This window comes from Stegostoma tigrinum, chromosome 9, assembly GCF_030684315.1.
Source record: "Stegostoma tigrinum isolate sSteTig4 chromosome 9, sSteTig4.hap1, whole genome shotgun sequence".
Lineage (NCBI taxonomy): Eukaryota > Metazoa > Chordata > Chondrichthyes > Orectolobiformes > Stegostomatidae > Stegostoma > Stegostoma tigrinum.
In genome coordinates, this window is record NC_081362.1 from 46,187,697 (window position 1) to 46,211,257 (window position 23,561).

General features: G+C 39.5%; 1 protein-coding gene across 1 annotated transcript in view; it reads left to right on the top strand.

Annotated features, from left to right (window-relative positions):
• LOC125455146 (polyribonucleotide nucleotidyltransferase 1, mitochondrial) overlaps positions 1-23,561 on the top strand; it is a 64,608-nt gene that overhangs the window by 19,570 nt on the left and 21,477 nt on the right. Inside the window, exons 6-17 of the mRNA XM_048536818.2 lie at positions 1,406-1,469; positions 5,312-5,359; positions 7,741-7,854; positions 8,837-9,023; positions 10,790-10,841; positions 10,930-10,987; positions 13,873-13,969; positions 15,982-16,084; positions 16,991-17,061; positions 20,382-20,418; positions 22,183-22,249; positions 22,354-22,443. Of these exons, the coding sequence (XP_048392775.2) occupies positions 1,406-1,469; positions 5,312-5,359; positions 7,741-7,854; positions 8,837-9,023; positions 10,790-10,841; positions 10,930-10,987; positions 13,873-13,969; positions 15,982-16,084; positions 16,991-17,061; positions 20,382-20,418; positions 22,183-22,249; positions 22,354-22,443 (988 nt within the window). The remainder of the gene's footprint in view (positions 1-1,405; positions 1,470-5,311; positions 5,360-7,740; positions 7,855-8,836; positions 9,024-10,789; positions 10,842-10,929; positions 10,988-13,872; positions 13,970-15,981; positions 16,085-16,990; positions 17,062-20,381; positions 20,419-22,182; positions 22,250-22,353; positions 22,444-23,561) is intronic.

The window sequence follows — 23,561 nt, forward strand, 5'->3', positions numbered from 1 at the left end:
AGCAGTACATTTCTGCTTTTTGTATTCTTGCCCTCTTGAAATGATTACTAACATTCCATTTGCCTTTCTAACTACTAATTGAACCTGCATGTTAACCTAAGAGAATCCTGAACTAGGACTCCCAAGTCCCTTTGTACTTTGGATTCCTGAAGCCTTTCCTCATTTAGAAAATAGTCTATCCTCTACTCTTCCTATCAAAGTGCATGACCTCACACTTTCCCACATTGTAATCCATCTGCCACTTCAAAGCCCACTTTCTCAGTCTGTCACAGGTCCTTCTGCAGCCTTTCTACTTCTTCAACAATACTTGGTCTTCCACCTATCTTTGTGTCCTTTGCAAGCTTAGCAACAATGCCCCTAGTTCCTTCATAGAGATTGTCACAACGTGGTTCTGGCCCTAATATGGACCCCCTTGGCACTCCACTAATCAGCAGCTGCCATCCTGAAAAAGACTCCTTTATCTCTACACTCCAGCTTCTGACAGTCAGCTAAATCTCTATCCATGCTGGTTCCTTTCCCCTAACACCATGGGCCCTTATCATATTTAGTAGCCTCTTGTGCAGCACCTTGTCAAAGGCCTTCTGGAAATCCAAACAGGTCACATCCACTGGCTCTTCTTTGTTTAACCTGCTCATTGCCGCCTCAAAAACTTCTAATAGATTTAGCAGAAATAACCACCCCTTGATAAAGCCATGCTGGCTCAGCCCTGTTTTACCATGCGCTTCCAAGTGCTCCATAATCTCATCTCTAATAATGGACTCTAAAATCTTACCAATGACTGAGGTCAGGTTAACCAGCTAATCTTTACTTGTCTTCAGTCTCCCTCCCTTCTTAAATAAGGTGGTATGTCAATCATTTTGCAGTCCTCTGGCAACCTCCATGAGTCCAGCGGTTCTTGAAGGGTGACCACCAATGCCTCCACAATCTTTTCATCTATCTCTTACAAAACTCTGGGGTGTAGTCCATCTGGGCGATTAATGTATGTTCAGTCCTTTTGGCTTCCCCATCACCTTCTCCTTAGTGGTGGCCACTATACTCCCCTCTGACCCTGGCTGACTTGAAGTTGTGGTATGCTGCTCGTGTCTTCTGCAATGAGTGCTGATGCAAAGTATTTATTCATTTCCTCTGCCAGTTTTTTTTTTGTGTTCCCTGTGTCTACTTCTCCAGCCTCATTTTCCAGTTATCCAGTGTCTACTCAAGCCTCTCTTAAGCTTTTTATATCTAAGAAATCTCTTGCAGTCATCTTTTACATTAGTAGCTAGCTTACTGTCATATTTCATCTTCTCCCCCTTTGCAGCCTCTTTGCAATTGCCAGTTATTGATGATTAAAACATGCCACATTTGATTGCAGAAATATTTTTAGTCAGGTTTTAGACTAAAGGTATGATTCTTTCTTTTGTTTAAGATTGTTTGTAATCTCATCGCAGTGGATGGTGTCAATGACCCTGATGTACTTGCAATAAATGGAGGTAAGTAACAACGTACCTTGGAATAGTTACTTTGAATTGTTATTGATTACCATGGGGATGGACCATGATGTTATTGAAAAAGGATTTCCAGAATTTTGACCATATTTTAGTGAAAGGGTAGTAGTGAATCTCCCAAATCAAAATTGTGTGGGACTTGCAGGTGATGTTCCTATAATGCTAGTTTTCTGCACAAAACCATAAGAAATAGGAATAGATTTGGCACCTTGAGCCTGCTCTGCCATTCAATATGTTCATGACTGATCGACATTTCTCACATCTGCTTTGTAGCCTTTTCCCTACTAATCATGAACCAATCTATATCAACCTTAAATATTCAAAAGGGTTCTGTCCCCATAGCTAAGACAACGAAGTGTGGAGCTGGATGAACACAGCAGGCCAAGCAGCATCTCAGGAGCACAAAAGCTGACGTTTTGGGCCTAGACCCTTCATCAGAGCTAGGCCCGAAATGTCAGCTTTTGTGCTCCTAAGATGCTGTTTGGCCTGCTGTGTTCATCCAGCTCCACACTTCGTTGTCTTGGATTTTCCAGCATCTGCAGTTCCCATTATCTCTGTCCGCATAGCTCTCTGTTCTAAAGATTCTCACCCTCTGAGAAAAGAAATTCCTCTGATCTCAGTCTCAAATTGGCACCCTTTATCCTGAAACTATGCCCTCTGGTCTGAGATTCTCTTAGCGGGGTAATATTCTGTCAACATTTACAAAGCCCCTTTTAAAAATCATATATATCAATGAAATCACCTCTCCTTCTAAAATCCAGTGTGTAAGAGTCCCAATCAGTTTAGCTTATGCTCATTAAACAAACCATACTAGGATCACCCGAGTGAACCTTCTCTGAACTACCTCCAATGAAATTACATTTTCCTTCTTGGTGATGTTGCTGAGATGGAATATGCTATTGAAGACAACTTGAAGTGCTACTGTGCATCCTTTAATCATAGTGTACCAGTGGAGGACTGAGGCTAGTGACAGACACACTGATCACCTAAAGTGCTCTCTGTTTGTTCTCAGAACTTTGTTACTGTAGCTCTACCTATCGTGTGAAGTGAATAGTATTCCATCACAATCCTAACCTGTGTCTAGTAGATAGAGATGAAGCTATGAGTTCTCATAATGTTAAAGAACCGCTGTGGAGCATCCAGTCTCTACTTTGCGCTTCCAGACATAGTATTGATAGTGACTGGTGCAGTACAGCTTCTGGCCAGTTGTGAGACCTGGCTTGCTACTATTATGGCCATCTTCCATTGGCCATGAACATAAATAGGAGTGGAATCTCCATTGGCTTCAGTTTTGTTAAGACTCCTTGGTGCCAATTTCTGTCAAATTCAACCTGGTGTTGAGGGGAGCCAGAATTGCCTCAACCCTGCACACGTATTTAGTTATTTTTTTTATTATTGTTGTGGATTACTTAGGAAAGTGTGCTTAATTTCAAGCCCCACTACTCCCGGTGTTACCGCAAAACTTAATGAATTAATTAAGGCATACAATGCCTCTGATTTAAGTGTCTGTAAGAATTGAGCTGTCAGAAGGCACTGATGATATTTCTGTACTTAACAAGAATTCCTACTTGTTACAAAGTACATAGCTAAGAACTATCAACATATGGGTTTACTAGCTAAAACTGTAAACCCTTTTAAACTCCTAGGTACAGATACGGACAGACCTAGATAAACAAAAAAAGTGGTTCTATGGGTGGATGATAAAAAAGAACCTTGGAATGGCAACAGATTAACCCATGTCCACAGGATTCATTGGGATCTTCCTTCTGTCTTGCTAAGATTTTCTGTTCTTCAGTCTCCTTTCTCCAGGTTCTTTTAGTACTTCACAGGAGGTACAAGGTGGTTGGTACACTAACCGCAAAGTCTCTTTCTTACTGGTTAAAGGCAACTGTTACGGTTGCAGCAATTGCAACAACTGGTGAGGGGAAAGTAACAGGAATTCTTCAGACTTCAGGTCTTTTTAGCGCAGAGTTGGGGTGAGTCTTGGGGCCAGAACACACTTCTGGTAAAGCCAACCCTAGCTTACAGGAATTTACCACCATTTTTGCGTTGCTGATACCGCAGATAAATGTTTGAAGGCATTTCCTTTAAAATCTCCTTTGTCAAGTTCTACCAAAATTAAAACAAAATGTTGCTATCCGCAAAGCAGTTTTAATATATATCAAACTTTGTGCTGGGAACTTGTATACACTAAGACCTTGGTAGAGATTTGTATAATGGTGAGAATATCAAACTTGCTACTACATGGAATGATTGAGGTGAAGACCTTCGATGCAATTAAGTGGAAGCTAGTTAAGTGCATGAAGCATGAGGAACAGAAGCACAGAAGTATATTAGGGTGTGACAAAGTAAAATCAAAGGAGATTTGTGTAGAGCATAAACACTAGCCACAGAACTGTTGATCAAGGCAATTTGTTTCTATGCTGTGAAGCTAATGATGGCATTCTTGTATATTTAGAGAATTCATCCCGGTCCCATAGTAGACAAAAATGGTATAATTAATTGTATTAATTATCTCAGTTTTAAAAAATTATTTAATTGTTTTCCCACCATTTACTGTCCTTTTTTATTTATATTAATAAATCATCTAGATAAAGGGCCGAGGTCACAGTGCAGGATACTATCAAGATGTAAAAGAGAAGATAAGGTAACGCAGGAAGAAATCAATAAGGGATACCACCCAAAAGTTGTAGGAAGCGGGAAAGGCTGAGGGAGGTAAAAAGTTTTAGTTTTGTTCCTTTTATGGGAAGTGGAGGAAGCAACTTTAATATTTTAAGAAATGAAGATAAGCAGATTTTCTGTGTTTTTGTACTGATGCAACAACCATTTGATAACCAGTACCTTGGCTATTGATTTCCACCACTCTTTCTCCACCACTCCAGTATAGACAGTATGATTACATTAAGAATCTGTCTGAGCATATACCATTAGAGTTCTATATCTTGAATTTTAGTGTTGATTCTAATATCTAACTGAGAAGTCACACAAATCAATCTGCTTTAAAGTTGCAACAATACACACTGACCTTTTTTTTTTGTTATTGCAATTTGCTGAATATTGCCGCAACCCAAAACAATCTCAAAATTCAAGACCAGATAGAATTTAACTGAGCTTTACTTGAAGATAACTAAAAAGTAGTTTCATTTTTTTGTTTAAGGATCACTTTTTAATTATTTTAAAACTGAGTTAGCTAGATGATGCTACAATTTAAAATGCTTAGTTTTTATGATAAGCTTATTTTCAGTGGAATTATTTAAGTTTTACCATGTTATCACATTCACCTAAGATGCAGAAAGTTTTCAAAGTGGAATATTATTTTCAAGTTGCTGTTTAGAAACCAGCTGAATTGCACAAATTCATGTCAGACCTACCATCAGCAGATATGCAAATGAACTTAAGCTGAAAATCAAGGTTGGTGGGAGAGATGCACTTTTTCTTTAGGACAGGTGTGAGTTGTGCTGAAATTATCAATTGTCTTCAATGTAAAAACTCTACCACTCATTCTATAACTTTTCACTTCAGGTTTCTCATACTACCAGCAGCACACATTCTGCAGCTAAAGCCTAAAGTTAGCACTGTGGTTGTAGCTTAGGTTTTGAGGGAAAAGTTGTTGTTGCACTGCTTGTCAAAGTTCAGGTAGGCAAAGTGTGACAGTTTTAATCACTCACCATTATGGTTTACAGCGACTATATGAAAACTCTGAAATGTGATTTGTTGATTTATTTTAATGTGTCCAATAAGTGTTTTTGATTGTGATCACTTGTGTTGCTATATTTTCATACATACCAGAGTTTCCATGCTCAAACTTTTCCATTCTATTTTGACAGCCTCTGCAGCCTTGGCATTGTCTGACATACCATGGAATGGCCCTATAGGTAGGTAATCTTTAACGCCAGGACTTTTGAAGTCAGCCTGTGTTCTTAATCTGAAATGTTGAATCAATGGCAATGCGCACTCTGCTATTAGTTGTTAAGATGCTACGTGATATTTACAAATACCATAAAGCAAGTTTGATGTCTCATCACCAACTGCTTGGAAAGAAAGATTTGTAAATTTCCCAAACTGGGGGGAAAAGATGTTGTCTAAAAAATAATCTAATTGCCAATTGAATGTGTTGTTAGTAGTATCTAGAAGCAGGTTATATATGCATATTCTCAAATAATGAAACTGAAATAGTGAGGAAATAAATGAATGTCCTCCTTACAAAGGGAGCAGGCTGTAAGAGCATTATGTAGAGTTGATAGTTTATACAAAGTATTAACTAGAGTTTGAAAGCAGGAACAGATGTTAGTTAGTGAGAGATAGTAGGAACTGCCAATGCTAGAGAATCTGAGAATACAGCAAGGTGTAGAGCTGGATGAACACAGCAGGCCAGGCAGCATCAGAGGAGCAGGAAAGCTCTCATTTCAGGTCTCGACCCTTCTTCAGAAATGAAACAGGTGTTAGTCTTTGAGTAGACAGCTGAGACCTCTTGCTTGCAACTCCTGCATCTTGTAGGGATCTGTGGACATTTTATATGTCTTTGGAGGCCCCAAGCTTGAGGGACAGCTTGAATCACTACAGACCATCAGAGAGGATGATATTTTCCTGCATTTTACATTGGAAGCGATGGTCATCCCACCAGCAGAGAGTTCTGGCCAGTAAATCAACAATCCAGAAGATTAGGAAGTGCGGGTATTTTTGCGGGTATTTCAAACAAGTATTTAGCTTCTGAGGCTGCTGGGAATGGTAACACTTTGAAGGATTGTCATCCAGATCAGCAATTTATGGGCAAGGAACTGCATGAGGAGAGCAGTAAACTGTGTAGAAGATTCCATGGTTGGAGGGGGTGAAGGGCATGTTTGTAACTATCATCATGAATCCAACAATGTGTTGCCTGAGATAGTAGGAACTGCAGATGCTGCAGAATCTGAGATAACAAACCCAGCTCTACACCTTGTTATCTACAAAGTGTTGCCTCCTGGGTGGAGGTAAAGAATATCACAGAAAAAGCACAGAATATTTTGTGGTGAGGGACAGGGGCGGGGTGAACCAGAAGTCAGTAGGCCTCATGGCCCCTCAAGCCTTCTATCCCATTCGATAGTATCATGGCAGATCCGACACTTCTTGCTTCCACCTTTTTGTCCTTTTCCCATAACTCTTGATTCGTCTACTTGTTTACACTGATTCTAATGATGTAAAACAGATGTGTATTGGGGTCCTGCTGTCAGATTTTCAGGAGATGGGGAGGTAGTTTTTAAAAATAGGCTTTCTATCTTGATTGCTCCCTGAGCCAGTTCAACATTTAGCTGACTGAGAAAGAGAACTTGATGACCAAGGTCTCAAGATCAAGACAAAAGCCATAATTTATTAGACAGTAGTGATCCCCCATGCTTCTGTATGTTTCAGGGGACTGAAGAGCTCACTGCAAGCACCTAAAACTGCTATAGAAGTGTCACCACTGGTGTCTTCATTATATTCTCTAAATGCAGTGACGGAAAAAGTAGTCCAACAGCAGCATCCACACCCACGCAAGCATGTTGAGCATGGCAGTTGTATTCACTTAAAACCAAGTCCACTGAGCAACACATGGTATTTGTACACATATCTGAAGCAACTCCTCTACTTCAAATTTAATAATAGCTAGAAATTCAGAGGTACAGCAGATTCACTTAGAGATGTCCTCAAAACATGCCTGAAGAGATCAAGCATTCCTTCCGTTTTACAGGAGTCTTTGTCAAAATGGGGAAGTTTTTTTTTATTTTGAAAGGCACTGAATATCATCGAATCCATAAAGTTTGGAGACAGGCCACTCAGTCCAACAAGTCCACACCAACTCTTCAAAGAGCATCCAACCCAAACTTGTCCCCCGCCCCAACTCTATCCCTGCATGTCCCACACCTAAGCCACCTAATCTACACCTCCCTGGACGTTATGGGCTATTTAGCATGGCCGATCCACCTAACTTGCACATCCTTGGACTTTGGGAGGAAACTGGAGTATCCAGAGGAAACTCAGAGAACATGTAAACTCCACACAGACAGTCACCGCAGGGTGGAATTGAACCCAGGATCTTGGCACTGTGAGGCAGCAGTGCCAACCACCATCCGCCCCATAAAGCTTGTTAGAAAACATCACTGTGGCTGCAAGCTAGTATGTGTTCTCTGAAATATTTACTGGCTTATATTTTTCTTCAATACAATGTCATCTGTGCTCATATTGCTTATGCCTAACAACAGAGGTTATTAGTGATTCTATTCTGGATTGCCTCTTTCAGGTGCTGTAAGGGTTGGCCTTGTCGATGGAGAAGTTGTGATTAACCCAACTCGAAAAGAGATGGCTTTAAGTACTTTAAACATGGTACTCGCTGGGGGACCTCAGAACCGAATTGGTAAGGATTTGATCTTCTGTAGTCACCTGTCCCCTGCTGATTTTAAAAAAAATAGTTTATGCAGTAAAATATTTACACCCTTTCAGCTTTACTAGATGCTTCAATATTTACTACTTTGATGTTTGAAAGACCTAAAGCTTTATCTGGGATGTGCAACTGATTTCATGATATTTAATTTTTTTAAACTGTAAAATATATCACTGTCCAATTATTTAATGCTTATGTGTCTGCTTGTTTCTAAAGCTACGTATATTAAGCCAGGAAAGGGTTTCAATCACAAGTATAATATGCAAGAAAAGTTGCTAGGCCATATTATAATATTAATGCAGCTTAAAATTGGTGCTAATCAGTGCAGAGCATTTACACTCAAACGTTGTGTCATATAGCATGCAGAAATTCATTGCCATGTTATTGTGCATGAAAAATTTCAGGTCTCCCACATTTTTCTGGGTGATTCAAATGAGAAAAATCAGTTGGAAAGGCAGCTTGTAGCCTTGACTAAATTTCCTCATTATAGAGGGCTAGAAACTTATGTTCTCTCTCTTCAGTCATTTTCAGATGGATACATAGTGACATAGAACCATAAATGAACCTAAAAAAAGTTTGTAGTTGTGCAGTATGCCTCCTTACTGTATACATCATCCATGTCAGTGTTTAGGGTCCTTAATGCAGGAACAATATTTTGGCGTACATTGGCAATGGATGATGTTAGAATATAATTATTCATTTTTGCTTTAAATCCAGCAACAACTTAACAAAACATTTTCATCGTTATCTGACAGAGATTTAATTTGTTCGTTTTTGACCGCTCAACTTTATTTCAGTCCCATTTTACTTTCTTATGCACTGTCAATAAATAATGTTCAATACTAAAAAGAATTTTGACAACAAGCAGTACTAAAGGTATTTCATACATAGTCAATTTGACCTCATTTAACCCACAAGTAAATCAGTTGAAGTTGCATTTTTTTTCCTTTACTAGTCATGATGGATGCAGCAGCAGAGAATGTATTGCAACAGGATTTCTGTCACGCTGTCAAAATGGGCGTCAAACACACGCAACAAATCATATTGGCCATTCAACAGCTAGCTAAACAACACGGAAATCCCAAAAGGACACCTCAAAAGATATTTGCCCCTCCTGCAGAAATAGTGGAATATGCAAGGCAGTAAGTGTGGAATTCTTTGATTGGTGAGAATTGGAAATCTTCATGAATGTGGATGAACTGTATTCACAGGGTTGCAGAAAGAAGTCATAAAGGTCTTCCATGCAAGTTAAGGGACCCTGTGACCATCACTGCTGGGTGACTAACCTAAGGCTCCATATATTATTAAGAACTGTTAAGTGTAAAATAGTTGCAGAAGATGAAATACTATTCAGTGTTATTTCGCCATGACTCTCAAGTAATTGAGAGCTCAAAAATAGCCTGCAAAAGTCCATGTTTTTTTTGATTTTTAAAACTTGCATTTTAATATTTGTCAATCGTTTATAAATTTGATTTTTTTTTTTTACTTTTCTAGAGCACTTCTTTTCTGTTTTCAGGAGAACTTGTTTAGAGGAGTGAATGTACACACTTTAGTCAAATCCCATGATGTTGCTGCACATCACTGTTTCATGGCTTGGTGGCCAGAATCTCCCAATATTGCTCACCAGACGTTCAAAGTTCTGACCAAGCACTTTAATTTGGAAAGGAGGGATGTTCATATACTGCTTTAACACATGATAGTTTATGAGCAAAGAAGCCTTCCAACTAGCATCTGATGATACTGTGTATTTATAAATAATATGATCAAAGGATCTCAGCAATACAGAGATCTGGGTGCAAACAGAGTAACCTCTGCAGTCACTTTCTTGGATTAGACTCTGTAAACCCAACCTGTTGGTATCCATATGCTTCTTGCATGCTGCTATTTTTATGTTTCGAAATCAACCTAAAAGATGGTATCAAAATCAGTGCTCCTCTGAATGTAGAAGCAACAAAAGGGGCAGAGTTATGCACCTGTCACTCAAAACACCTAGCAGTTGACAAAATAAATATAGTAACAGATCATTGCTTATGACTTAGAGATCCAAGAGGGAGTGAGAAAGTAATCAAGAAGCGACACAGTTTATAACTGCTGTGAATCCGTCTCTCATATGTATTGCTAGTCCCTTTGTTACTTGCCCTTACTGTTTGTGCACGAATGATGTAAATTATATTTCAGTTTTAAAAACATAAGGGAAATTTCTTTTTACATCTGAATTGCTTTCACCTAAAAATATACCAACAATGAAAAGTTATCCCAATCCAAAATGTTGATTAGAAACTATAGTATTTTCTTTTGCCGCCACTCCATAAATGTTATTCACGAATCTTCCTTGTATGTCCATCAATATACTCTGGTTCTATATGTAAATGTTCATTAGTTGAATTTATGCAGCTCTCCTGACAGGGCTATAAAGTTTGTAATGTTGGATGTAATATAGTACAAAGAAGGATAACCTGAGTTGTTGTTTATATTCCCAAAAGTTTATTTTTGATGTTCGTGGATGAGTATCATGTCCATTAATGCCAAAAAGCTTGATATTGACATCTAAAATTTAAAATATTTCTATTTTAAAAGATCATTATGTATAAAATGAATGTCTTTAGTGACTCTTAGGTTATTGCCAATTCCTCGAGCAATGGCCATTTCAAACATAGAACTGACCCAGTAGTTCACCACCACAACCCTAGCATTGCAGTCAGTATTTTCATAAAGTACTCTGGTTTGAATGCTTAATATTTCTAAAGAGTTAAGAACACTTTACTTAGATGGTAAAGTATATGGGGGGAATTCAGAGAAGGGGGAGGGGAATTCTCTTAGTGTTGATAAATAGGTGCATGTCTCAATTTTTAATTGGCATATACAAGTCTCCAATGAAATGTTGAAATAATTTGCTTTTGTTTTTCAGACTTGCTTCTGAGAAGGTCCAAGGTGTATTTTCAGATTTCACTCATGATAAAGTAAGTCACTTTTCATAATTAGGGCAATTGTAGCAAGCTAATTTGGGTTTTTTAAATTAAAATGATTCTGAATTATTTTTCACTTAAGGTTTCAAGAGATGATGCCATTAATAAAATCCGACTTGAGACAGAGGAACAGTTAAGAGGTATGATTTGCATATATTTATCATATAGCTAAATTCTCTATGCTTGTGATCTATAAATTATAGGGTTTATTGATCACAATTTAGCATATTAGAAAAGGAACTGTGATACAATGTGCTATTTAAAATCTTCAAGGACTCAATGCAGAAATCATTGAAATATCTATTCAAATTAATGGAACCATTGTGTCTCAAGAAGTTAACTGCACGCCATGTGATTCATGTGTATCAATGTTTAGATTAATTCACACCTAAAAGCTGCATGGTATTCGAATTGTAAGAGTTAATTCAACACTAGTCTTGAAATAAAGAGGAGGCAGAGGACTTGCTGAATGAAAAATGGCCCAGTCCATCAAGTTCATCTTCTACCATCCTGAGTAGACTACCACATGTGATAGCATATAATGTGGCAAAGAAGTATTCACCAATTGTAGCAATCACGTTGTGTAAATTTATATGTAAAACAGGCCCGGATGTGAGAACAAGAGACAGGTGACTGTACTAGTAATCAAAAGACCTTAGAAAATTCTGGAGAGGTGCATTTAAATCCTAACTCAGCAACTGGGAGAATTTAGGTTCAATTATATCCATAGATTTTTTTCCAAATATATGATCGGAGTCCCATCAATAATGAGTTTGATTCTATCAGATTGTCAGAAAATTCCATCTTGTTCACTGCTGTCTGTTGAGGAGTACGTTTGCCATCCTTGCCATACATGAGACTCCTGATCAATGCGGTTGACCCCTAACTGCCTTCTGCAATAACCTAACAAGCTACTGAATTGAAGTTGGATCACCACCACCACGTACTTGAGGGAAATTAGGAATATGCAATAAATGATGGCTTGCCATTGATGTCTGTACCCCAAGAACAAATTTGATGTAAGCTCTGGTGAACAGTTTTCATGCATCCAGAGTCACCTGTTCCTTCCACAGAGGCTATGCTTGCCATATGCCATGTGTTGGATTGCTGATAGACCCAAAATGCTATTTTCTGAAGAAATCTGATTGGCATCTGAATGTATCTGTTCCATAATTTAGTTACTTGCTTACTGGAAAATTGCTTCCTTGGATTAGTTTGTAATAGAGGATGTCTGCTGGCTCTACGATTTGAAATAACTTCACAGGGCAGAATTTATTGCCTTACACTATGGTGTGCTTTGTGGTGGTAGGGACCCCACTGTTGCTGCCTGGCAGCCTCCACCCTGAATAAATCCAAGACAGATTGCTTGTGGGTGCCCTTTCCACGCTGCTTATAATTAAGGCCCTTAAGTGACTCTTAGTTACCCACTTAAGAGCTTTATCCTGCTGCAAACAGTATTAATCCAATGATTCTTGAGGGTTTACTATGTCCAGGAGAGGGGGGAAAAAATTTGTGGGTAGATAAAGAGGGATCCTCAGTCAAAAGCCATCCGTGCCTAATCAAGAGATTAAAATTAGGAAGGGTGATTCCCTGCAATTTTCCTTGGCTGACACTCATCTGTGGCATGGGACCCAGCATAATATGTGGCCTTGGGTGGCCTTGTATTGTTATATTAACCCGATAGAACATTGCATTAATGTTCCTTTAAAAATTGGTATCTTAGATTTAAAATTAATAATTGACCCAGCATCCGCTACCATTTGTGGAAAAGCGTTCCAAATCTTTACCACACTTTGTGTGTAGAAGTGTTTCCTAACATCTTTCCTGAATTTTCTGACCATAGTTCTGAGGCTGTGCCCCCGAGTTCTAGAATCCCCAACCAGTGGAAACAGTTTATCTATCTACCCTGTCTTTTTCTGTTTAAATTTAAAGACTTCAATCAGATCAACCCTTGACTTTTGAAATTATACAGAAAATAGCCCTAATTTATATTATCTCTCCTCTTAACCACTGGAAACCTTTGTTGTACATCCCCAAAGCCAGTATATTCTTGAGGTGTGGTGCCCAGATATGCTCACAGCGCGCCAAGTGGAGTCAAATTGCGTTTTTATATTGCTGCAGTATAACCTTTGCATCTTTGTACTCCAGTCCTCAAGATATAATGGCCAGCATTCCATTGCCTGTCTTTATTATTTTCTAAACCTGTTTGTGACATTTTAAAGATCTATGCATTTGAACCCCCAAGGTTCTTTGGATATTCACTGTATTTAACTTCATGTCATCTAAAAAGTACACTGATCGATCCTTTGTTCTGTCCAAAATGGATAACCTCACACGAGCTAATGTTGAACTCCATCTGCCATAGCTTTATCCATTCCTCAGTCTATCAATATGCCTTTGTTATTTTATGCTATCATCTACGTTGTCTACAGTGCTGCCTAACATTGTCATCAGCAAATTTGAATACATGACTTCCTATACCATTATCCAAGTCATTAATAAGTAGTGAATAATTAAGGCCTTGACACTGATCTTGTAGGACACCCACCAGATTCAAACTGCCAATTTTGAGTACCTAACCATTTCCCTACATGATATCGCCTGCAACTCAACCAATTTCCCAGCCACAAGAGTAACTTGCCCTCAATTCTGTGGGCTTCTTCTTTAGTTAACCGTCTCATATGTGGTACTTTATCAAATGCCTTCTGGAAGTGCGTATAAACAACATATATAGACATTTTCCTGTCCACCACCTTTGTCATTTCCTCAAAAGATTCAATGAGGTTTTTCAGGCATGAATCCGTGCTGACCTTCCCAGATAAAGTGAAATTTTTCATGGTGTTCAATTACTCCATCTTTGATTATAGAATGTGTAGCAATTTCCTCACCACAGAAGTTAAGCTAACTGATCTGTAAATCCCTGATTTTCCTCTTTTGCCCTCCTTAAAAAGTGCCCTTCTTAACTAGATGTATAATGTGACCCCATATCTGAAAAAGCAATGTTTTGTTTAATTTTCACTTCTAGATAAATTTTCTGAAGCTGAATCATTTGAAATAATGGAAGCATTTAATGTAGTTTCTAAAGACGTTTTTCGAAATATTGTTATGAATGAATATGTAAGGTAAGAAACTCTTCAGCTTGGTTTCAATTGTTGGCTATTTACTGAACTTTACGTTCAAAGGACCAGCTTTCTATGGCGGTTAAAATGCTGTATTCCTGCATAATTTTTTCTCAAAGGTTATTTAAACAAAACGATTGTTCATTTGCCCAGACTATAGCATTAATTTGGAGCTTCCTGAAACTTGCACTTGCCAAATGTACCCTTTATTGGAACCAAGGGGTGTTGGCACTGATTAAAGTATGGCATATTTCAATTTATAGGTATTGCACTGTTAAGTCATATAACTGGTAATGTCTTGAAAATGAGCCTACGGTTCGTGTGATAGGAGCAATGCAGTCTATTTTGTAAATCTACTTAAAGACTAATGCGTTGCCAGTGAGTTCTACTGACCCCAGTATAAGGTGTATTTTTCATGTCACTTGTTATGAAAATTGTGTTAACCTAGTGAAATAATACATCGCCTGTTTTTCTGTTTGTGGCATGTTTGATGACTGGCAAATTTATTTTTTTTCTGATTCTGGACTCATTAATTGAGAATGTGGTTAGATTTAGTGAAAACATTTAAAATTTGTTAATTTAATTGATTTTCAATAAATTAATACACAAGACTTGGGGCTTCTGACACCACAATGTGAGTTTCTGTTTTTAACACTGCTCAGTCTGTCTGATGCTGATAAAGGTGAGGCTCGGAACAAAACGTGTATGGAAGAAGGAATTTGTAACACAAGACCATACATAATGGTTTTATCTGAACTGAATTTTGACCCACAGTCCATAGTTTAAAGTACACATTGTACTATATGCCACACCCACTCTCATTTCCTCTTCATTGACTTTATCAAAACTAATTGTGTTCATACACATTATGTAAGATGTCAAAGTAATTCTCTGAACTTAAGACCTGAATTTTTGTAAGAATGAAGAAGGCCCCTGGCTTCGCCAAAATTGCATGTAGTGCATCAATCCAGAGGTCCCATCTCTGAACATAGCACCCACCATTTTTGCTAGGGGTAGGTTGTACTTTGGAGATAGGTAGCTTCCCATGTTAAATGCTTTTTCAGTCAGATTCTGCCAGTGGGATGTTCGTAACCTGAATCATTCACTTTAGACCTGTACGGAAACGGTGTGATGTTTGCAGATTTCTTTAGTAAGGTGGGTCAATATTTTATAATTAATCTATTCAGAGATATTGTTATACATATTTCAGGTAGATTGAACATGTTCCCCCCCCCCCATACTCCTAGTTCATAGTTTGATTGACAGCTCCAAGTGCTTAATATAATGTCTTCAAAATGTGACAGTGAATATAGCTGCTTGTTTCTATAATGGCTTAAATGTACCAAGGAAGTTAAATATCGCAAATTGGTTTTATTAATGAGTTTTTGTTTTAACGTAGTGAATTATTAAATAGATGCTGGAATTTTATCTTATTACATTTTAATAAAAATCCTGAGATCTGCCCATGGTGGATACTGGCTGAGATGGCATAGCAGGGGGATGTAGAGGCAGAGGGAGATGGAGGAGAATTGATTGGCATTGAGGGTATGAGAAGCCATTGGACTGGGCCGTGCATATCAGACAGCATGGTTTGTCACAGATGGGGCACAGAGTGGGGGGTGGGGAGGGGGGGGAATGAAGGGATGTGAGTCATGAAGACTTAGTGCTGAGAAGGGCCTCTCCTACATTCAGCCTCTGTATCTCACAGTGACTCTGTCCGTCTACAATTAATTTTGGGGACACTGGGCCCACCTCCTAGTAACAACAACTGCACCCTCAGCCCGTCTCACCTTGGGAACAAAAATCTGGCTGTTCAGGGCATTTTCTTACACGCTGTGTTTCTGGAGCCAGGAATGTTCCTTACTAGGTTCTTCAAATTTAGAAATAAGTGTATGTTATTGAGTATAATTAGAAAAAATATAAAGCCATTATAAATCATTTTAGAAAATAAATTATTTTGATCTGGAAATATTGTTTAAATCTTTAAAAGTTAGCATCTTCCATTATTGTTACAGATGTGATGGTCGAGACTTGAGATCTCTTAGAAACATAAATTGCGAAGTTGACATGTATAAGCCTCTTCATGGATCTGCACTGTTTCAAAGGGGACAGACACAGGTAATAAATGAACTTCAGTTTTCTCAAGGATAAAATTTCAGATTCAATAATACGTGCATGCCAACTATTCAACATTTGCTTTAATTTGGTCTACTCTTCCTCAGAACATTTTGCTTGATCTGGCCTGAAGTGTGAATTTTTTTTGAGCACTATATTTCCACATTGCTATCTTCCTTTGAATTTGTGTAAAAGTTGAATTCTTTTATGTAAAAGTTATGAACTATTAAAACTAAACTGCATATAGATCATAGTTAATGTTCAAGCTGTGTTGTCATAAAGTATTCTTACTAACATTTTGCCAAATGTTTTATCACCTTAATTTAGTTAAATCAACATCATGGCTAATAGGTGCAAGCAATGCAATTTTTAATCAGAAAATTGACTTTTTATTCCAGGTGGCATATTTAAACTGTGATGGGTCAGTGGGTTCTTCTCCATTGATTAAACCACACAACCTGGAGGCTTGATTGATAGTTTAAGTCCCCAATTTGTTATGATATCAGTGAGGTCATTGGAGAATTGGGCCTATTGAAACCAGCTCCAAATGTTGGGAATTAACAGTCAGCCTGAAATGATACTGTTAATGGCTATTCAACCATTTCTGCGATCCATTTGCATAGACAAGTACACATGGTGGGAAGTAATTGTATCCAGATCGACTTTGACCCATCTTCAGGTAGAAAAGCTGAACTGAACTGTCAAAGCTTTCACATGAACTATGGGCTGCCTTTTGGTGAGTTAGCAGAGAACCAAAGCACCTCTTGAACCCTGTATCCCAATAAGAATTTCAGGATAGGAACAAAAGGTGAGATAGGAGGAGAAAAGAAGAAACTGAAAAAACATTCTTTTCTTCCAAGTTCTTCTTTGAGCTACTGTAAAGATAATCTTCATGACTTTTCTTTCTAGGTTCTTTGTACAGTAGCCTTTGATTCCATAGAATCAAGTATAAAAACAGATCTTATCACCACTCTTATAAGGTAAGTCTTGCAATTGCATCTTTGGTTATTTTGCTTTCCTATTTCTGAAAAAATATCTATTGCGCCTGCTAATGTATAAAATATACAGCGTTAGCTTCAGAGATTACAAAACACTTTAGCCAAGTATGAGATAAACATTGTGAAACATTTTTGATGAAGAGAGCAGGGCAAGATTGTTTCTTAGATAACAAAGTTTGAAGCAGGATGAACACAGCAGGCCAAGCAGCATCTCAGGAGCACAAAAGCTGACGTTTCAGGCCTAGACCCTTCCCCTTCAGAGAGGGGGATGGGGAAAGGGCTCTGGAATAAATAGGGTGAGGGGGGAGGCAGACCAAAGATGGAGAGAAAACAAGATAGGTAGAGAGGAGAGTATAGATGAGGAGGTAGGGAGGGGATAGGTCAGTCCAGGGAAGATGGACAGGTCAAGGCGGCGAGATGAGGTTAGTAGGTAGGAAAGGGAGGTGCAGCTTGGAGTGGGAGGAAGAGATGGGTGAGAGGAAGAACAAGTTAGGGAGGCGGGGACAGGCTGAGCTGGTTTTGGGATGCAGTGGGGGAAGGGGAGATTTTGAAGCTTGTGAAGTCCACAATGATACCATTGGGCTGCAAGGTTCCCAAGCGAAATGAGTTGCTGTTCCTGCAACCTTAGGGTGGCATCATTGTGGCACTGCAGGAGGCCCATGATGAACATGTCATCTAAAGAATGGGAGGGGGAGTTAAAATGGTTCGTGACTGGGAGATGCAGTTGTTTATTGCGAACCGAGCGGAGGTGTTCTGCAAAGCAGTCCCCAAGCCTCTGCTTGGTTTCCCCAATGTAGAGGAAGGCACACCGGGTACAGTGGATACAGTATACCACATTGGCAGATGTGCAGGTGAGGGAAGAGGTGTGGGGGCAAGTGTAGCACTTCCTGCGGTTGCAGGAGAAGGTGGTGGGGTTGGAGGTGAGTGTGGAGCGCACAAGGGAGTCACGGAGAGAGTGGTCTCTCTGGAAGGCAGACAAGGGTGGGGATGGAAAAATGTCTTGGGTGGTGGGGTCGGATTGTAGATGGCGGAAGTGTCGGAGGATGATGCATTGCATCCAGAGGTTGGTGGGGTGGTATGTGAGAACAAGGGGTTCCTCTTGGGGTGGTTGTGGCGGGGGCAGAGTGTGAGGTATGTGTTGCGGGAAATGCGGGATACGTATTCAAGGGCGTTCTCGACCACTTTTGGGGGGGAAGTTGAGGTCCTTGAAGAATGTGGACATCTGGGACATGCGGGAGTGGAATGCCCCATCCTGGGAGCAGATGCGGTGGAGGTGGAGGAATTGGGAATAGGGGATGGAATTTTTGCGGGAGGGTGGGTGGGAGGAGGTGTATTCTAGGTAGCTGTGGGAGTCGGTGGGCTTGAAATGGACATCAGTTTCTAGCTGTTTACCTGAGATGGAGACTCAGAGAGGTCCAGGAAGGTGAGGGATGTGTTGGAGATGGCCCAGGTGAACTTGAGATTGGGGTGGAAGGTGTTGGTGAAGTGGATGAACTGTTCGAGCTCCTCTGGGGAGCAAGAGGTGGCGCCGATGCAGTCATCAGTGTAACGGAGGAAGAGGTGGGGTTTGGGGCCTGTATAGGTGCGGAAGAGGGACTGTTCCACATAACCTACAAAGAGGCAGGCATAGCTTGGGCCCATGCGAGTGCCCATGGCTTACCCCCTTTGTCTGTAGGAAGTGGGAGGAATTGAAAGAGAAGTAGTTGAGGGTGAGGACGAGTTCGGCTAGGCGGATGAAGGTGACGGTGGAGGGGGACTGGTCGGGCCTGCGGGAGGGGGACTGGTCGGGCCTGCGGGACAAGAAGAAGCGAAGGGCCTTGATGCCATCTGCATGAGGAATACTGGTGTATAGGGACTGGGCGTCCATGGTGAAAATGAGGTGTTGGGGGCCAGGGAATTTGAAGTTCTGGAGGAGGTGGAGGGTGTGGATGATGTCACGGATGTAGGTAGAGAGTTCCTGGACCAAAGGGGAGAAAATGGAGTCCAGATAGGTGGAGATGAGTTTGGTGGGGCAGGAACAGACTGAGACAACGGGTCAACCAGGGCAGGCAGGTTTGTGGATTTTGGGAAGGAGATAGAAACGGGCAGTGCATGGTTGGGGAACAATGAGGTTGGAGGCTGTGGGTGTGAGGTCCCCTGAGGTGATGAGGTCGTGGATGGCATTAGAGATGATGGTTTGGTGCTCGGGGGTGGGGTCATGATCAAGGGGGCGGTAGGTTTTCGGGATTGTTTCTTAACTTTTTTAAACTCTCTTTGCAAATAGATCAAGTGAACGGTAAAACAATGTTGCCTTTTCTGTTTGCACATCTTCTTTCTCCACACTCCCACCAACGTTATTCAAAGTCTGATACTTTAAGCATTAAATTTAGGAAAGGCCTTTCAGTCAAGGATCAGATCAAGGACCACCAGTATTGAAATATAGTATCAATTGACTAGTAAGTTGTAATAACATTTTAGATATTTGCTTCATATTATATATGCCATACTTGTTCTCTAACCTTGGCTCCCATCCTTTTTCTTTTCTTTAGCTTTTGTTATTTCTCATTAGCTCTGTTTGATGGGAGCCTATCCCACTGGCATAGCTCTTTGCTTGAAATACAAGCTCCTCTTTCCCACATCTGGCTCAGCCAGATATTTACTCTCCTAATGAGGGCAGACACAAAGGTGGATGGGTATTAAAAATTGTACTGCAAGCTGAAGTGCTGATTTATCGACCCTATACCATCCATAGGCGATTTTCCCAGAGTGGGAATATGGTTATTAGTAGAAGAAGCATGTAATAGGGCTTAGCTGCCTGCAACTGGCAAGTAGCTAACTGACTTCAGCAAGTTTGAAGGCCAACTGGAATTTTCTTACGGTTTTCCAGGCTGCTGTGGTGCCCTGCTGAAACCCCAAAAGGCTAGGGCTGGCAAATACGGATTCCCATCCTGTCTTCATAGTAGAAGCCCAGATATTGAGGCTATTTTTTCTAAAGTTGAAACAATTGGAGTAGTGGAGCCATCTTGACCTCCTGCTCCATTGGTGTGGGCGGAACTCCTAATGATTCTTCACCTTCAAGAGTCTGTCCATCATTCATAATTGGACAACACATCCACCATCTAACCAGTAATAGGCCAATTTGTGGAAAAACACAATCGGAGTTTGCTCCCACACATTACAGGTTCTCAACATAATTTCAGTATGGTTATATCCTGAAGCCGACTAGAAAATATTTGCCCTTTCTCTTCTGATCAAATGATTTTCACTTTTGTGCTATATGTTATGCTCTGCCCAAGCTGATATTATAAATTTTATTTGTACAGTGGAGTGAAGGAAAAAAATTTCATGCTGCACTATGAGGTAAGTGATATTTTTCTGTATTCCGATTAGTGATAGTTCTGATTTGTTTTAGTCATTTAATTTGTTGAGCCTTCAGATGTGACATACACTTAATTTTGTTGAATCAAAAAACAATATTTGTAACTTGAACTATAATTATAGATTTATGTTCTGTTCTTTGTTTGCACAATTCTTTTTAATATTCATATTGATAGCACATTTGTAATATATACACACCTCTACTTGGACAAATTTACTCAAAAGAAACATAGCCACATCATTTTCTCCTCAGACTTGTTAGCAAAAGATTTCAAATGGAGATGCATCTCCCAAATTACCTCACCAGGTAATAGGGAAACATTGATTTTGCAAATCTCATGTCTACTTTAATCAAAACAAAGTACCATACACTCTCTCTCGAGTCAGACAGTGTCTCTTGCCAGAGACAGAGTTAATGTTTCAGGTCAACAATCTCTCATTTCTGAATTCCTCGGTTGAAACTTATCGAGTGACTTTGTAGTACCATTCCATACCCAATCTCTGTAGTAAGTGTTTCTTATGAACAAAAATATTTCACAGCTTATAAATCTGTGTTTCATAAGTACCTTTCATATAAGCAGCTGTTGTTTGTTGAAAAAGGAACTAGTGAAGTCAGACTTTCAAATACTACAGTTATTTGAAGTTTCACAACTTATTCCTCCTGTCGACCCAAAGTTTCATATCACTTTTTAGTCTTGGTTTATTCATTAGCATTGTTAGAGGTTTGTTTGTTTCTGCCTCATTCAAGAAAATAAAGTGCACAGTCCAGGCTATTTCTCAAATGCTGTCAGCACAGTTTGGAGCTGAAGGAACACAGCAGGCCAGGCAGCATCAGAGGAGCAGGAAAATTGACGTTTCGGGTTGGGACCCTTCTTCAGGAAAATGTGTTGCCTCTGACTCCAGCATCTGCAGTTCTTGCTGTCTCTCAAATGCTGCACTGTTCCAAGAAGCATGTTTCAAATAGGATGTTAAATTGAAATCCTGTTTTTCTTATTAGGTTGATGTCAAGGACTGTACAAAGAATTGTCCCTAGCCTATATACCAGACCAAAAGCACTAATTAAATTATCTCTGCCATTTATCTGATCATCGTTTGTGATTTCCAACTGTGAGAATTAAATAGCAGATTCCTTAAGTGAGCAATTAGTGTTTATTTTAAAGTCTAATCCAAACTCAACTGATATTTACCCACTGTGGGTGGAGGATGAGCCACCTAGAAACTGGAACTGTAAACTGCCATGCTGTTGTTTGAGCTTTTAGAGGTATTCCTTCAATTAAAAGCAGTCAATTGCCTGAGCATGGGACTCTGCATCAGGACATTGGAGACAGAGACTTACTGAAAGCCACCCTGCTGCTGACAATCTTGCCTACAACCAAACCCTCCTGCCATCCAGTTCTTGATCCTCGGCCTTAAGTGTAGTGCTAGCAGCAGCCACCGTCTCATCGATGAGACTGCCAAACAATAAACAGCATTCAGCCTCTGACTGCTGTGCTTGGCAGGCTTGACTTCCACACCGGAACTCTTGATTCTTCCAATCTGAGACTTTCTGTAAAGAGACAATGCGATTCTCACCCATTCTCCAGGTGGTAATAAGACCTTTGCCATCTCCACTAAATAACTTAAGATTTCCTGATGTTTGTGTTTGATATATTTGTTTTGAACACAGCTCAAAGTTTGTTTTTGTACATTTGTAAAACTTTTTTTTTTGTCCTGTTTTGTCTAATGGCATCATATTTGTTATTTCAGTTTCCGCCATATGCAACAAATGAAATCGGGAAAATAATTGGTCAGAATAGGAGGGAATTAGGCCATGGTGAGGAGAACAAGAATTAAGTTTTAATTTACAGAAATTCTACTTCAAAATTTGTCGTTTATCAAAAATATTTATGTCTATCTATTAAAATTATATCAATTTAGGTGCTCTTGCAGAAAAAGCATTGAAACCTGTGGTTCCTAAAGAATTTCCATTTACAATAAGAGTAACTGCAGAAGTATTGGAATCTAATGGTAAGTTATTAAATGAAATAACCATAAATTCAAACAATAGCACATCTGTTTACTTTAAATCCTTTTAATCAATCTAATGTAACAAATGCTCCCAAGTCCCTCTTTTTTGCTTTATGTAATTGAGAGTTGTAAGTTAAAGAACATATATAGATGTCATACATTTACTTGCCTTTGCACTTACAGGTTTTTAAAATGTTTGCATAGCAAGTTGGTGGAAGTGTGATCTGACATCACCACCACAGGGGAACAGGTCACATACAATGACAACTCCTTTACCGATCAGAATGAAGGATTTAGAAATGAAAGCACAAGCAATAAAAAAGAAATGTAAATTAATCCAGCCTAAATTCAACATCAAATCAAGTACAGGAAAAGAAGGGTAACAAGGAAAATGAAGAGAAAGGTATCAAAGATTGAATTAGGAGCTGAAACAAAAATGTGAGCTTAACATTTTAGTTTGTCAGTATTGCAAACTAAATCTGAATGAATGATGCGATGTACTATTAATTTCAGTGCAATAGTAATTGGTTGATGGTAATTAACATTTATTATGCCTTAATTAAGATTGAAATAGACAGGGCTTCTGTGCTTTGATCACTGACTGTGTATCTGGAACATCCAAACACTTTCCCGGACCCTGCTGGAGCTGCACAAGTGCTTAATTATTTATAACCTGAATGTGAGAGATGTTGGGAAGTTTGCAGATGACCACAATTATCAACCATGTAGTCGATTAGTGGAGAGGATGGATGTTAACTCCAAATTTATGTCAATGGTTTTGTTGAGAGGGTAGAAGAGTGGCAAATGAAATTTATTCGGAAAGAACAAACAAAACCGGAGAATACACAGTGAACAGAATGATGCCAAGACATTGAGAGGGGTAAAGGAGGTGAGAAGTCTTTGAGTGCACATCCGGAGGTCCTTGAAAGTAGCGAACGGGTAGATAAGATGGCACAGGTGGCATGTGGAATTTCTTTTTTTGAATTGAACAGGATTTTAGAAGGTGAAAATAGAGCCATAGTGCTGGAACAGTAAAAAATGCTGGTGATATTACAGCTAGAAATGAGTGTGCAGTTCTGATCACTGCAGCAGTTTACAGGAATATTTCATGGGCTTGG